At 38.4% G+C, this 17,912-nt stretch overlaps 1 protein-coding gene across 3 annotated transcripts in view; it reads left to right on the top strand.

Moving 5' to 3' along the window:
- SPG11 (SPG11 vesicle trafficking associated, spatacsin) overlaps positions 1 to 17,912 on the top strand; it is a 36,283-nt gene that overhangs the window by 14,360 nt on the left and 4,011 nt on the right. For all 3 annotated transcript variants that reach the window (XR_012831210.1, XR_012831209.1, XM_075714415.1), the window contains exons 18-35: positions 113 to 258; positions 1,114 to 1,275; positions 2,009 to 2,075; positions 2,529 to 2,694; positions 3,891 to 4,096; positions 4,891 to 4,999; positions 5,516 to 5,675; positions 6,866 to 7,123; positions 7,349 to 7,549; positions 7,862 to 7,969; positions 9,060 to 9,222; positions 9,635 to 9,849; positions 10,201 to 10,945; positions 11,816 to 11,958; positions 13,431 to 13,629; positions 14,684 to 14,821; positions 16,518 to 16,651; positions 17,356 to 17,463. Coding sequence is in view for 1 of the 3 variants with exons in the window: in XM_075714415.1 (XP_075570530.1) it covers positions 113 to 258; positions 1,114 to 1,275; positions 2,009 to 2,075; positions 2,529 to 2,694; positions 3,891 to 4,096; positions 4,891 to 4,999; positions 5,516 to 5,675; positions 6,866 to 7,123; positions 7,349 to 7,549; positions 7,862 to 7,969; positions 9,060 to 9,222; positions 9,635 to 9,849; positions 10,201 to 10,945; positions 11,816 to 11,958; positions 13,431 to 13,629; positions 14,684 to 14,821; positions 16,518 to 16,651; positions 17,356 to 17,463 (3,428 nt within the window). In the remaining 2 variants the exon portion in view is untranslated. The remainder of the gene's footprint in view (positions 1 to 112; positions 259 to 1,113; positions 1,276 to 2,008; positions 2,076 to 2,528; positions 2,695 to 3,890; positions 4,097 to 4,890; positions 5,000 to 5,515; positions 5,676 to 6,865; positions 7,124 to 7,348; positions 7,550 to 7,861; positions 7,970 to 9,059; positions 9,223 to 9,634; positions 9,850 to 10,200; positions 10,946 to 11,815; positions 11,959 to 13,430; positions 13,630 to 14,683; positions 14,822 to 16,517; positions 16,652 to 17,355; positions 17,464 to 17,912) is intronic.

Raw genomic sequence — 17,912 nt, 5'->3', positions numbered from 1 at the left:
CAAATAGAAAATTCAGCATTTTCCACAGTTAGTCATAGAACAGTTTTAATGCATGATTTAAGGATTTAATATGGTTTTGCATGAAATTAAATCTCACTTGTTTTCTTTTAAGATCCAAAGATGATTTTTCAGGCTAGTCTAGCAAATGCTCAGATCTTGATTCCTAGTAATCAAGCCAGCGTGAGTAGCATGCTACTGGAAGGACGTACACTATTAGCACTTGCAACTACAATGTATGCACCTGGAGGTATTGATCAGGTACTGTGTGCAACAAATTATGATAAAATTTTGGAGATGTTCTCACATGGTGTTGAAAACTCAAAGGAATACATTAATAAAAATAAATATACTAATGCCATCATGTAATTTCGTACCATATAAAAGTCTGTTTTCAGTGTTCCGTGTTTCAGTGTTGGTTGACCAAAGTGAGTAGAGCGGTTCGAGGTTACGTGGTTTAGAAATAGCAAGGCACAGTGGCTGTGAGTTGGAGTATTTAACTCCTTCATAACACTTACAGATGAGATTGTTTATAGGCACTTATGTTCCTCAAATAGTTTTAGTTTGGAAAAGTGTTTTCAATAAACTTTTAAAATGGTGTGCCTGTGTTTGTTAGACAACTATTTCCTTTTGTAGTCATTTGTAGTTTTTAAGTAATGAAGCAATGGGTGACTGGACGGTTCTTCTGCTTGGATCTGTACAGGTGTTATTCAGCTTCTATATTTTTATTTTTAAAGGCTGAAAATCTGGACACACATCAAAAACTTCAGCTTACTGGTTACATTGTGTTAACCAGTTGCATTGTGCTATAAAGATCAAAAAGCACATTACAAACGATTATACTTTTATAAGAAAAATGCTTGGTAAACCACATGTTAGAACAGAATTTATTAATGGAGATAGCTTTTTGATATATAACACAGTAACCTAAAACATCAGGTACTGTTGAAGATATGTCTAATGTAAGTTAAAAGGAATTTACAGCAAAAAATGATACTTTCTGTGTTGTCACCGTAATGCCCATGAGGTAGTTTGGCCCTTTCAAAGATTGTTTTATTATTATCTTAATGCAGTTTCTTCTTCCTAAGGAAATAATTTTGCTTCCTTGCAATGTAGGTTCTTCAGAATGAAGATATAGAAAAACCTCCAAAGAAAGTTGATCCACAGCTCTTAAAAATGGCATTGACTCCTTACCCCAAACTCAAAGCTGCTCTCTTTCCCCCGTGTACTTCTCACGGAATTTTGCCACCTGACATCTCTCTCTACCATCTTGTTCAGGTACACAAAATGCTTCTCGGTAGTGCTTTTTGGCAGAACAAAAGTAAACTAAGAGAAGCTTGTTTTCAGCTAAAGCCTGGAGGATGGGGACCATATGTTGTTTCCTTGGAATCGTTAATTTGGAGCTAAGGTTTCTAGCTTCATTCTGAACAGTTTTTTAAAATGGTGTCTAAATACTGTGAGTGTGGCTTCCCCCCGCTCCCCCAGGCGTGTAAAGACATCTGCCGTGTTTAACTTCAGCAGTCCTGGAATATCAGAGAAGTGCAGTGGGCAGGTTGTTTAGTATTACAAAAATTAAAATGTTTTTAATTGTCTAAGGGAAATTGAAATTTAGAATTAAAGGATGGTGTCTCATGGAATGTCATGACACGTTTCTGGGAAAATGCTTTGTGATACGAGAGAAACTGAAAGTTGGAAGAAATGCTATGAATTATTCATCATTAGGAAAGTGTTAACTTTGCTAAGATCACAGTTGAGCAAAATAATTAAGCATGTTCTTTCCGTATTTCCTTAGACCAAAGTCTAAGCCTTTCCTTGCACTTGTTTGCATTCTGATCCTATGGAGTAGGTAAATCCGTACCTTTGAGAGACAGCTGCGCGAGATACATCGCTGCCTGATAGCGGCACAGGCCGTTCCTGACTGCCTGCTGCTATAGCTCCCTAAATATTCTATGGTCTGGTCTGATGTGAAAATCTTAAGCTACCTTAATATATTTTGGTTTTAATCTTTCAGTCGTTGGTGCCCTTTGACCCCACTAAATTATTTGGCTGGCAGTCAACAAACACTCTTGCTGTATCAGGTATGTTAATTTCCAGTTTTATATGCTTTTCTAGCCTGAGCATCTAGGGTAGAGTACCTTCCAGTGGAATGATTTGGCAGATAAACTTATTCAAAAGGCCATTTCTTCTACAGAAAAAACAGTGTAATTTACTAAAGTTTTCTTTTGAAATTAAATCCTAGATAGGTTACCTTTTCCCGTTAAGCTCTTCACGGACAGAATTTTTTCTAAATGTATTACGAGATAGAAAAGCAGTATTTTCTTTTAAAAGCAAGTCGAGGGCCTAAGAAGTGATCTAGAGTTCTGATTTTACGGTGAGAATTGGAATTTCAGTGGGGCTTGAGTATGCTGAGATTTGAATTAGAACAAGAGGAGAGGTATTCGATTGTCATCTCATGTTTTGTGGCTGAAAGCCATTTTCTGTGTTTAATTCAACTGTTTATCAGCTCATAAAAATGATGATATTCTTTCTAGATGCATCAAGTGACTTTCCTCATTTTTCATCCCCTGAACTGGTGAACAAATACGCTATAATGGAACGACTGGATTTTTTGTACTATTTGCACCATGGACGTCCATCATTTGCTTTTGGTACATTTTTGGTCCAGCAGTTAGTAAAGAGCAAATCCCCCAAACAGTTGTAAGTCTTCTCAGAAATGACAGTTGGGTAGTTCTTTCGAAGGAACAATCTAGCACATGGAGTAGCATTGATCCTCCCCAACAGCAAACAAGTGGTGTGCGTTGCATCACTTGAAATTTTAGGTGTCCTAGGAGTCTATTCAGTCTAGCATTGAGTAGGATAGAAATAAAATACCACCTGAAAGGAGGTGAGCTTTATTTTGAATTACCTAAATAAAATCTGCACAATGAAAGCAAGGAATGAAAAATGTTCCAGTCATATCAAACACAGGTAGGCTTTTCTTCCAGACACTTGAGCCTCTAGATCTCTGTGGAAAAAAGATGCCCCTTTTCTTTGGCATTTCCTAAGGATGACACTTCCTTAGTTAAATTAATAAAGCAAATAATGTACTGGAGATTAAAGGAATTAAATTTTATTTTATAATTAATTATAAATAATTATAATAAATTAAATTTTCTGTCTGAAGCTTCAAAATCATGTGTTCAAAAGGATAGAGTCAAATTACCCATCTTGCTTGAATATATTAAATTTACTATTAAGCATATTCAAAATTGGTAGGTGTTGCATCAGAACAAATCACTGTTTCTAGAATGTCTTGTTTGTGTATTAGTCACTATTTGTTTCTTTTCATCATTTCTATACAAATCAGTTTCTCTTGTGTAAACAGCTAAGATTTGGGCAAAAAGGAAAACAGACATTAAAGTAGGCTGAAGTACTTAATAGTTTAAAAGACCATCAAGCATGCATGATTTTTTCAGTTACTACTCTGGAAAAATTTCAGATAAGCAATGCATCAGCCGCTGTAGAACCCTTTAGGGTACCTTTGTCGCTTAGTGCAATCTGCAGATCATTTTCAGGTTCTTGATGCTGCAGTGCTTGGGTTGTAAACCCCACAATGGGACTTTTTGCACTAAAACTGCTGACAAGGTGTTTTATTAATTATAATATCAAATGCATTGGCTTCAGTTTTTGTTAAAGTTTATTAAATTGCAAACTCTGTGCTTATCACGTGTGAGGCTTTATTCTCATACCTACTTTGTTTTATAAATATGAAGCTTTTGGGTTGTAAGTATCTTTCATGCTAATAAAGTCTGCGAGTTTAGTAAACCTTGTAGGTACTTGTTTACATGGGGAATATTTATGTTTGAAAATTGGTTAAAAATCCTGTGCGTTGACTGGCGTTCTTTCTGTTTCAGGATTCAGCAAGCAGGAAATGAAGCCTATATTTTAGCACTCTCTTTCTTCAGTGTACCTTCAGTAGGAGCAGCCTGTGTCTGTTTTCTAGAATTGCTCGGTCTCGACAGCCTCAAACTCAGGGTTGATATTAAAGTTGCAAACATAATTTTCAGTTACAGAACTAGAAATGAAGAATCTCAGCACAATCAAATAAGAGAATCTTTGGGTAAGGGTGTCTTTTGTTTGTTTCGGAATAGGGTACTATGTTTTTATTGGGAAGAGAAGCAGAGATGGATTGAAGGATGGTGCTTAACTTCTCAGGAATGTGGTAAAAGCATCCTATCCTTTGAAGAGCTAAGATTTTTGCTCTTTTATTCCTGCTTCTTACTAATTTTGAAGGTGCATTTTGAACCTGGCATACCGAATAAGGCAGGAAGACTGTAATATGACATGCAGCCAGAATTGCAGGAGTGTGTAATAGACACTGTTGAACAGCTGCCGAAGGCTCAGTGTAATATTTAGTAAGGATCAGACTAATGTAATAATATAACTAGAGGAATAAACAAAGTGACATTACCAAATCTCTTTTATCTTTTGTACTTGAAAACTGTCTTAGAGGTGCAGTGAATTCAGATGTTCAAAACTGTAAGGAAATTAAATTTATCCTAGGAATAACTTTAGAAAGTCGAATTTCTAATTATAGGTTCATGGTTGTCTCTTTGTCCCAACTAGGAAACTACTGGCATTTATTTACATTTTCCTGATAATTCTAAAAACATATATGTTATTTAAAACTATAGGTAGAGCTTATTTAAAAAAAAAAAAAAGGTTATGTGATTTGAAATTTGATGTTCTTTTTCAAAAATCATGTAGCCACTTTGGTGCCAGACTTGGCATAGTTATTGAAACATTTACATTAATAGGATTTGTTCTGCTTGTTGATTCTGGTACTTTTAAAATACTACTCTTACTCTGATCCCAACTAGCATCTCAGAAATAGTAATACGTTCTTTTGAACAGTTGAAAAGTTAACCAAATTGGCTGACGGTGAAAAAGCAGCAGCAGCAGAAGTTCTTATCTCCTTAGAAGAAGCCTTTTGGGATGCAGTTGAGCATCAAGGAATAAAGAAGTGAGTACAACATGATTTAAAGGATTATGCTGGCAAATTGGGATTGAGCACTGAATTTTACCATTTGTGTATTCAGATGATATTAAAGAGATCCGTGTGTATTATTGCAGTAAACTGAACAACAATCTTTGAATTTAGAATATAGTCTTGGTATTTCAAATAGTAGAGGCAACAGATGTATATTAGCAAGAATAAGGAAGCGCAGTCAGCATGTTAGACTCACTGTTCCACAGAGCTCTTGCAGCACGCTTCGGAGTGAAGATTGTTGACTTCTTTTCAAAGTCTACGTTGTCAAGATAGGACAACGTACCTGCCTTGGCGGGTGGGAATGTCCACAGGGTGCCGTATGGAAGCTCCCACAGTGGAACGTGACCTAATCTGTAGTGAAGCCGGTGGAAGTGCTGGCGTTGCCATTTGCAGGCAGTGGATCTCAGGCCACATGATGGGTTTATACATTGTTAACATCTGGGATAAACACCAGTTTCTTACAGCTGAAGCTGTTTAAATTCCATGCAGGACATCTAGTGACTCTAGAAGGCAGTGGTCTTTGGTAATGCAGTTCTGTAAACTCCATAATATCGGACTGAGCACATCGTACCTAAAGGAATGTGCCAAATCCAATGACTGGCTGCAGTTCATCATCCAAACCCAGCTGTACAGCTACCAGCCAGATGAGGTAAGCTATCTGTATGATTTGAAATGAAGATAGAGTTTGTCAAGAATGTTCTTTGTCTGTGATGTTCAAAGGAAAGAAAAAAGAAGAAAAAAATAGATTCTTTTAACAGGAGAATGTCACGCTGTGGAGACAACATAAAGTTGAAGCCTCATCAGTTTCCAGGGAGTTCGAAGTTGTCTCAGGATGCTCAATACCCTCTGATTATGGTAGCCTTTCTCTTACAGCTGGATTCGCCAACTTTTCTGCTTGTCTCTCCCTCTCGGCATGTGAATAGCTAACACAAGACAAAGGAAATTGACTCCAGAGGGAGCTGACTGTTCAGCAGATACAATAATACGCTTCTGAGAGCATGGAAGCTAACTATTACAGGAGAAGATTAGGAAAAAAATTCCCTGTCTGAAAAATCTTATGTGATGTTACTAATCAGTAGTGGAGAAAACAATTTTCAGAGAGGAGCGATTTGAGTGTCTCTTTGAAGTGGACACAAAAGTATTTGCCAAGAGGGGACTTAATTTTAAATTTAGTTAAAATTATGACATACTCATAGTGTTTGTAAGTCTAATTTAAAATAATTTAGTTAGTTTTTTTTTATTGGAGAGTTACCATATGTTCAACATAAGTTTTAATAAAGCCACTCATCTTTCCTTTCAAAACTAACATTTTTGTGTAAAGATATTTAAGCTTTTGAGAGTGCAAATCTTCCATTTTTGGCTTTGAACATAATTTAAAAATCAATAAAATATTACCAATACGTAAAAATGAAAATCAGTTTGGGAAGAGTAATGTGAGGAAGATAACTGGAAAATTCCAGGTAAGGTAATACTTCACAGGCCTCAGATTTTAACTTGGATCACTTTGTTGTCTTCTTGAAAAGAAAAATACGTGATTACACAACAGCAACTAATGACACTTTTCATGAAATGCTGTTAGCAGTACAAGAGATGTGACAAAAACAAGTGTCTCTAGGAGGCATTTTAGCTTCATGTAAAAAGATGAGCTTCAATATTTTATTAGAATAATTCACACCTACAGAATGCTTTTTCCCCTCTAGGTCTCGAAAAAAGTTCTAAAAAATCAAATTTGAAGACTGTTTTCTTTGTCTTTTCTATGATTTAACGCTTCAGTCCTTCTTCCCCCTCATTCTCTTTGGATCTCACTCTGTATAGGTGCTTTTGGTTCTGTTTTCCTAGGTCATTTCTATCCTTCAAGATTTCACTCCCGTTTTACAAGATCACTTGATGTTGGCGTTGGAGAAGTTGCCATTTTTGCGTCCTGATGCAGGGAGTCCTGAAAACAGTGCTGCCAGCGTGTTCAAGAGCAAATATGCAGATAGTCTTTTTCAAATCCTTTTTCAATGTCAGGGGAACTCCAACCCTTCATGTTACCTTCTGACTGAAGGATTGAGAGAGCATGCTCCCATTCTGAGTGTTTTAGCAGCATGTTTCCAAGTGAGTATTGATGAAGTTATTTATCTTTTAGCGGAATAAGTAATAAAAAAGTGATGGTTGTGCATAATTATGTTAAATGGTAGATATGTAGGTTGCATTCATCGAGCTTTTTTTTCTCAGTTTTTGTAGTAATTGTGAATAGGATGACACATTTAGCCAAGTGATATATAACGAGGTGATGTTTGTCTCTGGTTATTATAAACCATCATTTTTGGCATTTGACAGGATGCAAACATTGTTCATTGTCTCTGTGTTTGGATGATTACTACTGTGGATGATACTACCAGAGCTGAAGCAACAAGCCATATTCGAAGCTCAGCAGAAAATCACGAATGGGATCTTCACGACCTATCAGTTATCTGGAAAGTCTTTTTAAGAAAGCAAAAAAGTAAAACACTTCTAAATGGCTTCCAGCTCTTTTTAAAGGTAAGGTAATGTCTTTTTAGTGGCATACTTGAGTGTATCTCAAATCATCTTGGAGATGGCCCATAGATTCCCCTTCTGTCTTGCTGTTTGTGGCCTAGATAACCTGGGTGTAATCCACTGAAAATCCCAGTCAAGTAAGAAAATCTTTGCATGGAAGTTCTTCCAATTATGACAAATTTGCAGATCATATGTCAACCTTGCATGCAATTTTAATAAATGAGAACTTTATTGTTCTGGTACTGAGGAAGACAAATACTACATTTATTGAGGTACTTCGAGGAAAGAATTATAACCTATTTTTGTGTCTTAAAGGATTCCCCTTTACTGTATATATTGGAGATGTATGAACTATGTATGAACTGTAAAAAATACAATGAAGCTAAAACCAAACTGGACAAGTTTCAGGAAAGTCTCACAAAAGTAAGTAAATTCATTTTCTCTAATTGTCTTTGCCTACATCTTCCCTTATTAGGCGTCTAATGTTGTGTATGAAAATAGTGAAAAAGGGTATGCTTAGAATGATCTAGGAGCTGATTTGTGAAGCAGTAGGTTTCAGCAGATTCTTTTTATTGCTGGTAGTTGGTGGAAAACTGCTTTTGACAATTCAAAACCCACAATGCATTTTTCTGAATTACTTTAAGTTGATATGGGCAGATTGAAATACAATGTCATCCTCCTTGTGTGAGCATTTTACTGTTTGAAGGTTGGCATTGACTCAAGTAGGACCACTGTTGGTAAATTGAATTATTTGTGGTGGGTAAGTGTGGGATATTCTCTATTCTGTATTGACTAGGGCAAGTCAATACTGAGCTGATAAACCAGTGACTTACAGGGAATGCCTGTTTAAGACAGACAACTTTTTTGAATATGTTTCGAAGTTTCTGAAAAAGTCTGTGATATTGCTTTAGTTTTGGTAGTTGTGTAGACTTTCCTTTGAAAATGACTCAGTGAACTGAATTACACACTTGGATTAAAACACTGATTCAGCAGTTGGTTTTAAGAGGACCAAAGTGTTTTCATGCAGTGTTCCTTGTTTGTCACATACAGATGTTTTCACAAATTATTTCAGTTCTTTCCATCACAGCTTTCTAGTTGCGTGAATATCTTGGTAACTAACATTCCATGTCATTGTGACCTTCCTTCCTGCAATTCAAGCTAAGGCTAGATCAGTTTCCTTTTCTGTGCGCCACTCAAAGTATACAGCTGTGTGAGAAGAGCTATTAATCTAGCAATTTATTTTATCTATCCATTTCTGATCCATCTTGCATCTTTTATCTCTTCCATGATTATCAGGAGTAATGGGTGGCCACCCCGTCATAAAATTTACTACTTTCAGATCAAAGTCAAACATACATCAGTGATGAATCAGTGCCCCCTTGGGAATGGCAGTTCATTGTTTCTTAAAGAAGGAGATAGATCTGGTACACCCACCAAAATGTAGAATATGATTCTATGATTCTATATATTTGCAAAAAAAAACCCCAACACTTGAACATCTTTATCTACACAGCTCAAAACTGAAGATGAACCAGCAGCTTCAGAATTACCTGTGCAATGGTTGGAATCACAAGCATTGGTTCTTCTTGACTTGATGATGCAGCAATGTAGAACGGAATATGAATTAGGAAAGCTCCTACAGCTGTTTGCTGCAGCAGATAATCTTCTACTCAATGGTAAATACAGCTTCCTCTGTTAGATGATATTACCGCTTTAATCTCAAGACCACATATGATGTCTTTGGAGTGACTGAAAATGTTTACTTTAAGTGTATTCATACTCTTTTATTTTTGTATAAGAATTTATATAACCAGAGTTGGTCCTTACGGTGAATTGCAGTGGTGAAAATGTAATTGTGTGTGTAAGACTGTTTGGGAGAATGATTACGTGCAAGTGTTGATGAGGAGTGCGCAGATTATCTACAGAAGTATTGTAGTTATGGATTTAGAGCTTACTTTCAGTCCCATGAAAGCTTTAGAGTGCAAAATCTGTGCTCCTTCTCTGGCAGGGTTGCATGCTGAAATAAGTAGCAGAATTTCCTTAGGTTTAAAAAGCAGCTGCCTTTAATTGTTTATACTTTTAAAACAGGCCCTTATGTGAAGAAACTCTATGCACTCAGTGAGACCCTGAAGGATTCCTCCATACCAATTAATCGCTCCACCCTAACCAGTTACAATATGGAGACATTTCAGAGTCAGTGCAGATCAATTCTGGAGCAGCTACAAGAGAAGGGAATGTTCTCACTGGCTCGGGAAGTAGCAGCGCTAGCTGAATTGCCCGTGGACAACGTAGTTACCCAAGAGGTACAGTATAGTTGAACAATGCTATTCACCTCCTATTACTGGCAGTATTGAGAATGTTACCTCTCAGTCTTCCCGAAACACAATTTTTTCTTCAGATAGCTTTTTATTTTAAATGCAAGTACACCGAAGAAGTTGACTAGAAGCGCTGAGCTGAAAAAGACAGTGCAGCTTTCCTTATTCTCTTACTATTTTTACTTGCTATAGAGTCAGTTTCATTTGGTGAGAAAAATAGATGGATTTGTTGCATATTGAGACACATAATCTAAATTAAGTTTTTCAGTATTCTAGCCATCCAGTGTGGTTTTTCTTTTTTGGAAAGAGAGTTGTTTGAAACCTTTGTGAATTTTGCAGGTGCTAAGAGATCTACGTCATTTAAGGGACATTGGACAGTGGTATCAAAACCAGACAAGAATTGAATTCTGGAAAAAATGTAATGACAACTTCATGAAAAATTCAATCTCCAGCGAAGCAGCATCTGATTTTTTTTTTAATCAGGCAAACACAGTATTTGAATCTTTAGCTCATGAGAAGATAAACAGCATTATGGAGAGACATTTGCTGCTTACCCTAGCTGGCCATTGGCTAGCCAAGAATGACTCGGTGTCACTGCACAAATTAGAAGAAATAGAGAAGCAGATCTGGATTTGTCGCATCACACAACAAACGTTATCCACAGATGAGGGGTCAGGCAAGTCGAGATTTTCCTCCCATGTTGTAGTGAACAGGGATCTTACCTTCGATAGCTTAGCTAAGGAGTTTTCTTTTTCAAAGCTACCTGCTCTGAACACACCAAAGTACTTAAAACTAGAGGGTCTTGCTTTCAGAGAGTCTCAACAGACCTTGACTAATGAGGAGGAGGAATCACTCAAGTTTCTGATCGGATGCCTTCTTGATGAAGGAAGTGTGCATGAAGCCAGCCGTGTTTGTCACTATTTCCATTTCTACAACAGAGATGTGTCCGTGGTATTGCATTGCAGAGCTCTGGCCTCAGGGGAGGCTGATCTAGACAAATTGCACACAGATATTCAGACTCTCCTTGTAGCAAGAGAGAAGACATGTGAAAGCAGTGCACCTCCGCCAAGCAGAGTCCCAAGTGGTAAGTAACACTAACCGATTCAGCCACTTGACAAGTAATACCATTGCTGGGCTTCCACTGGATTCTTCCTCTTTTGTTACAGTGTTAATTTCCCCCAAAATTTCTGCAGGAAATAAGGTCTTCCTGCCAGCGGGTTATCTCATTGGTTCATAAATTGTCTAGTGAATGGAATTTGAAGCCTTGTAATATACATTGCTTGTATGTGCTTCAGACACATGTGTTTCTGTATACAGTTTCTGTAGTCTCTTAACTGTTCATTTTTTATAGTTCACAATTCTGTTCCGGCAAAGTAGCACTGAACTTCATCTGTGTTCCTGCTTTTGGAATACACACTCTAGTAAATCTTGAGTGTGTTTCTGGAGCTGAAACATGGAAATGCTTTAATTACTATTTTCTCTGAATCCTTTGTGCATTATAAAGGGTTTAATGTTTCTTATTAATAGCAAGGCTGGTAATGTTTATATATAAAGTACTCTGTGCGTATTTAGGAAGTCTGAATGAGAAAGCTGTCAGCTGGAACATTACCTTCTAATACTAACATGTATAAAGCTTAATAGGAATAGAAGAGAATAAATGAAGCCTAAGCCATCAGAAAGACTGCTGAACCCTTATGCTCTCTTATGTTTAGGAATTTTACATTTGAGATATTATTGTGGATTTTTTGGCTCATTTGTCTTCTGTCATATTGTTTGTACCCTAAAACTTAAAAAAAAAAAATTTAAGAAGTCACAGGTATCAAGAGTTCAGTTTTCAAAGGCTGAGAAAGTATTATGTATTTGCTACAGATATTTGGAGTCTTGCTCCAAGCGTGAGGCTTGTTGGGGTTATCTGTCTTTAAGAGAAAGCAATTTATAGTATTTTTGTTTCCAGCATCAAGCTTAGAAGACTGGACACACATCGTGGCTCCATCTCCAGATGATCAGGTTGTTATCAGTTTGAAGGCTCTCATAGATGAATGTGTCCATGGAAGAAACTACTGCAGACAGGTTCTCTGTTTATATGAACTTTCTAAGGTATGTGTCTAGTAACTTTATTGAAGAAACAAGTGGTTTGTATCAAGTTGTGCTGTGGAAGTTTGTGGAGGAAAGGATGAAGAGTGGTGAAAGTACTCATCGGGTGCCTGAAACAAGCTTCAGAGGGTGAAATTACCATGCCTTTGTTTGGAAAAATGGCCAGATGCTTCCTAGGCATGAAGTGTTGAAATGAACTCAACTCCCAGACTCCCCGGGCCCCTACCTCTGACTCCACTAAGCCAGATTTCAGCCTGTGTCTCTTTGATGTGCCTTTTTTATAATCTTTCAAACATATGTTGTTCATATAGCACTTTGCTTTAGGCCTTTGTTGTGGGATGTCTTCATAATCAACACTGACCCAGAAGTAGACAAAGAGATAGCAACTGCCTTAGAAGTTTTAGCATAGAAATGCTCTGCAGGCTGGACACAGTTGCAGCTCCTTACCCGAGGTTGCTCAGAGGAGTGGCTAATAAGTTCCAAGTGGTTTGACCCAGACAGTGATAGGAGAAGTAGCAGACTGTTGTTTGCTGCCTCTCTGCTCCTTGACCTTCGTGGCTGCCAGCAGCCCACCTCTGCTTCTTCTCCAGAGAGTGCTGCTGAACGCTTCTGTCGGGGTACAGAACCCCTTTCCACGGCACTTGGTCCGTATTGTTGGAACGTAGCATTATTTTTTTCTGAATAAAAACAGCGGGGGGTGTGATGAAAATATTAGTATCGTCTTTATCACAGAGGTCCTTAGTTTTTGCTACAGAATTTTTCATGCCTTCAGTATTCGGAGTGAGTGCTTTAGGTTTGAGCTACTAAGAAGTAGTCATATGACTGGCTTGTTCCTTTTTATACCATCCATGTACTTCTTGCCTGAAGCTGGCTGTCCATACTTTTGAATTAAGGGTTGATTGTTGCGTTCATGAGGTACATTTTTCGATTAATTTGTAAATTTGTGAAGTTCAAAAATGTTACAGCTGAGTATTTACAGAGCCTCACCAAGTCCTCTTCCAAATGTAGCACATGTAAAAGCTAGTGTTATCTTTTTCACTGAGAGTTTCTGGTACGTGGAGAAGAGGAAAAGGAACCTCATAAGTAAAACTTCTGCAGTAAAACACAATTCTTTGTTTGGGAGGAAATATTCCTGTCTGTCTTCTAGGTATTTTAAGTGTTAAGGTTTATATTTGGTTCAGGAAAGCATCTCTGTCCATGGCGACAGCTCTGTGAGTGTTACGCTTCAAATACAAAGTACTTGCACACCATCCTGATCTGGAGGACATTAATACTGAAGACACACAGATGAAGGCACTGTTAACTGATACAAGGACAGATTATGTTTGCATTTTTTGAAACTGAGTTTTGTCTGCTTCTCCAGCACTCCCCTCTTACATCAGCTCATCATTAAGATGATGTACTGCAGGTCAATATATGTTCTGGACTGGAATTTTTGCTGGGTAGAATCTTCTAAGTGTATGTGTGTTTCTTAGGAATTGAACTGCTCCTACAGTGAAATGTCAGCCCAAGACCCTGAAAAAGTGCTTCGAGCAATTTTGTCATCCCATCAGCCGGACAGATGCAGGAAAGCTCAGGCATTCATCACCACGCAGGGTCTCCAGCCTGAAACTGTGGCAGAGCTAGTGGCTGAAGAACTCATGCAGGAATTATTGGCGTCTTCAGAAGGGAAAGGTAGTTAAGAGGCTTGATCTTGTATTTTAGCATTTTTGGTTTGTAAGTGTGGTATTTGTATCTGAAAAAACAGTCCTTGCTCTTGAGATATTTGAGTGCTAATTATAGTCAGTAATATTTGGGCAGCTCCTGTATAATGTTTGTAAACCTTGTACACCTTGTATAAGGTTTTATACAAATGTCTGGTTTTAGTTACTTTTGTGTCCAGTGTGGTGTTGCAGTAGTTAAGGTTTTATTTTTTATGGATGTAAATTTAAAGGTTTTTTTTAAAAAAAAAAAAAGGTTTGTTTGGGTTTTTTAGTCATGATCTTTGCAGCCCCGCATCATCTGACTTGGAAAGACTCATGTTAATTTCTTTGTGAAAAGCGTGGCCAAAAGATTTTCCCCCTGTTTTTTTTTTTACTTTGTGAAATGAGGGATGTTCCTCAAAACAGCAGGAATATGTCTGGGGGACTTTTCTATTTTGAGCAACTTCTACTTTGCCACAACATTAACAACGAAGTCCGTGAGAAGCAATGAGCCATCAGGGGGAGATTCTTGAGTCCAGGTGTGCTCTCCTCTGCTCCTACCGTCTTCCGCTCTGCTACCCTCACTCCTGCTGCTCCCCTTGGACCAGTTCACTTGGTTAGCTCAGGTGATTTGCTGCACCTCCTTCAGGAGAGTCAACTACTAACCCTGCAGAAAACAAATCCAGAAGAGTTTCCTGTTGAGTTCATGAGATGAACTGGTACGTGGAAGAGTATGAATCAGAGCCACTGCGAGGGATGGGTTAGAACTGCGTTGCGTAAGGAACAGGAGGAGCAGCAGCCTTCTGCATTTGGGAAATTATAGGTGTAATTACAGTAGCAATACGGTTGTTCAGTAGGATTTCATTGGATTGAACTGGCAAAGAAGTCGTATCTGATTCTTAAATTTAAGCAGTAAGATCAAAAGTGTCTTTACAATCGCAGTTCCAAGTCCTAGGTCAGCCTGGATGAAGTTATATTGGTTGGTTTGGGTTTTTTTCTGTTAATGTAACTAATCTCCCCTGACATAACTCTCTGTGTGGACACAGGACAGAAACATGTTTCGAACCCTGCGGCTGAGAGTCAGGCATTCCTGCAGCTTGCTAAGCTGTGCCAGGATCATACATTGGTTGGCATGAAGTTGTTGGATAAAATTTCCTCTGTACCACACGGGGAACTGTCATGCAGTAAGTAAATGGCAAATAATACTTGATGTAACTAGTGCATTTCTAAACATGGCATTACTTGGTTTAAAATCGCATCACAGAGAATAAAAGCAATGCTGATGGAAACATCTATTACTGATGTCAAATTTCATATTAAATGAATAGATCTGAGTATATGCACAGTAAATAAGCATGTTGCTTAAATGTTGCTTCAGTTTACTTTCCAAACAAAATACAGATTTTTTTTTTTTTTTTTTTTTTTTTTTTTTTTTGGTGCCAGCAGCTGGGAAATGCAGTCAGTGAGTTACCTGAACTTCTGTAATTATATATTACAGAAGGAGGGTATTGTGACTTTCTTCATATTAATCACAATTAGAAATGGATTTCTTTATCCGTTTGTTAAACTAACTTTCTAGATCTTTTGTTACTGAAGTCCATTTTACACTTTGCAGCATTATATACCATGTATATATCTGGAGATGTAATTTTGTTTATAAAACATAGCCAAGGTACTTTGGTACCGTTTTGCCACTGCTAACCAGCAGCAGCAGACTGCTGGTTTAGACTGTTTTTTAAAAAGATTTATTATGGGCAGTTCATCTCTGAGGAAAACAAATGAGGATAAGATTTTAGTGTGAGTTGTCTCGTGAGTATTAACGTGGGCGGAACATCCAATGCTGTTTTGCCCAGAGTGGTGAGGAAAGAGCATCTTCTAGAGCACGTCCTGCGGAAGCAAAAGCATGGCTGAAGTTAACGTTGCAACTGTTCCATTAGAATCCAGCTATAATACTGGAAATTCGGAAAACTTTTGTGAGAAAATAAGTAATTAAAAATACCACGTTCCATGTAATCTTTACATCCCTGACACATTTGTCCTGTTGTCAGATCTGAACTTACCCCTTATTTTGTCTGGTTAAGTAATATAAGGGTGAATATTAGTATTTTCTTGTATGGCTGACTAAAGTAAGGAAGAGACTCTGAGGAAACAATGTTGGGAATTACCAAATTGTGCTGGAGGACTCTCCCTCTCTTTGAGTGCAGTCTCTGCTAGAGTGCCTTTTTACAGGTAGAGGTATAATTGGTTTGTTTCAAAATATGTTGTATCTGCATTTTTAAATACGTTGTGTGCCAGTTCCTATAATGCCACTGCTTTTCTGAACTGAATTGCATGGTGCTGAGAGTAAGGTCTGGGACGCTCCGTTGTGTCATGATTGCTTTACAGTGTTAGATCAGGCCTTCCGTGGAAAATGGAATATGCTAAGATGTACTGTTTTAACTCATTTATTTAGTGCATGGAATTTATGAATGATTTTTCAAACCCAGATGCAAAACTTGTGGCCTTCCTCTTTCGAATGCAGAGCTGACGGGTAATAGTGGGGTGCTGATGTATTATTATATGCTTGTCAATCAGCTTTTGGTGGAGGAGATTGGGGGTTTTGTGTGTGGAATAAAATAACGTTTCAGAAACTGATCCATAACACCCAGACTTTCCCACAGATTGAGAAGCCAGACTGGATGCATACTGTTATAGAAGCTGTTACTTCTTAAAATTGCATAGGACAGAACCATAATAGCTCAACTTTCTAATCCAGTTCTGCTGTTGGTAACTGGAAAGGTTGTGTATCCTCTGCAGGGATGGCATTGCTTCTGGAGAGAGGCATAATAATTAACTTCCTCGGCTTATTAACTGAAATACCTGAGTTCTTCTATTCTCCAGTTACAGAACTGCTGATTTTGGCCCATAATTGCTTTAGTTTGACTTGCCACATGGAAGGAATCACTAGAGTCCTCCAAGCAGCGCGGCTTCTCACAGACGAACATCTGGCACCTAACGAAGAGTACGGACTCTTGGTATGTGTCCTCGATGCCATATGTGTTTATCCGGACGCCGTACAAAGGTTTCCACGTACACGGTAGCAAATAACGCTGCTCGTGAGCGGCGCAGGGGAGCGGTGGCTGGTGGAATGGAGCCGTCTTTCACCTCTGGGTGACTGGTCTTGTCCCGCCTGTCCCGAGAAGGTAGAAGCGAGCGTTTGGTCTGATGTGCGCGGGTGATGATTTGATGTCACAGAAGCCCTTAGAAGACTTCTCTGGAAAAATAGAGGTGGAGACAGTGGAATGGTGAGGTGGCAGCAGTGTAGTAAATCAGAATGGGAATGTCAAAGTAATTCAGCTACTGGTGAAACGTGATGATGTGCGTTACGGGGCTGTCGCGCATCTTGAAGTCCTGCCTTGAAAGGGCTCCTGGAGCCTGAGACATGCCCAGTCTAATGCTGTCATTGCTAAAAGGTTCTCTGCATATTTGTATTTGGGAAAATTACGTCCTTTCAGCTCACAGTTAAAAAGATGCGGCAGGTTGGTGTAAAAAGAAAACCTCCGCGGCTCCAAGGGAACATGTGCCGGCCTGGTGCAGCTCATGGTGCCGTGTAGCTGCATCAGCTAGCGCAGCTCCCCAGCCTCGCGCAGCCTCCCCCCTGCCGTGGCATGCGCTGCTTTGAGAGAGGGGATTTTTCTGCTTCACTTTGAGCTTCGTGCTTACGCTGTTATTTCCACAGGTTCGTCTTCTCACTGGAATTGGCAGATACAATGAAATGACCTACATATTTGAACTGCTGCATGAGAAACACTACTTTGAAGTGCTCATGAGGAAGAAATTAGACCCGGTAGGTGGAGGGGGATAAAGGAGAGAAAACTTTCAGAGAACTGTGTGGTTACATCAGAAACTGATATTTACACAACAAGATGGAATTATCTGGGTATTTTAATTACTGGAGTGTAGGAAGTGTTATTCAAGTTCATAGTAATAAATTAATTCTGGGTTTTATCCTGGTTTTAGTTTAACAAGTTTGTTCTAATCAGTTCAGCGCTGCAACGAGAGCAGCATTGAAACTTCAAGCTTGGGAATATCACTTTGAGTTTTCATGTCCTGCTTTGCTTTTACTTCCAGTTAATGTTTCATGGGTTTTTAAAAATCATAAATATTTCTAGCTTTCTTGTAACATAAATAAAGTCATAAACGAATGTCAGTTTTGACGTTTGTATGTAAATAAATAAATGCGTAGGTGCTGGATTTTCTTACCTGACGTAATGGAGTTAAGCCCAAGTATAATGT

The sequence above is a fragment of the Pelecanus crispus genome, chromosome 7 (genome assembly GCF_030463565.1).
Source record: "Pelecanus crispus isolate bPelCri1 chromosome 7, bPelCri1.pri, whole genome shotgun sequence".
In the NCBI taxonomy this organism is placed as follows: Eukaryota; Metazoa; Chordata; class Aves; order Pelecaniformes; family Pelecanidae; genus Pelecanus; species Pelecanus crispus.
The sequence above is the reverse complement of the archived record's forward strand: the minus strand, read 5'-3'. Positions and strand labels throughout refer to the sequence as shown.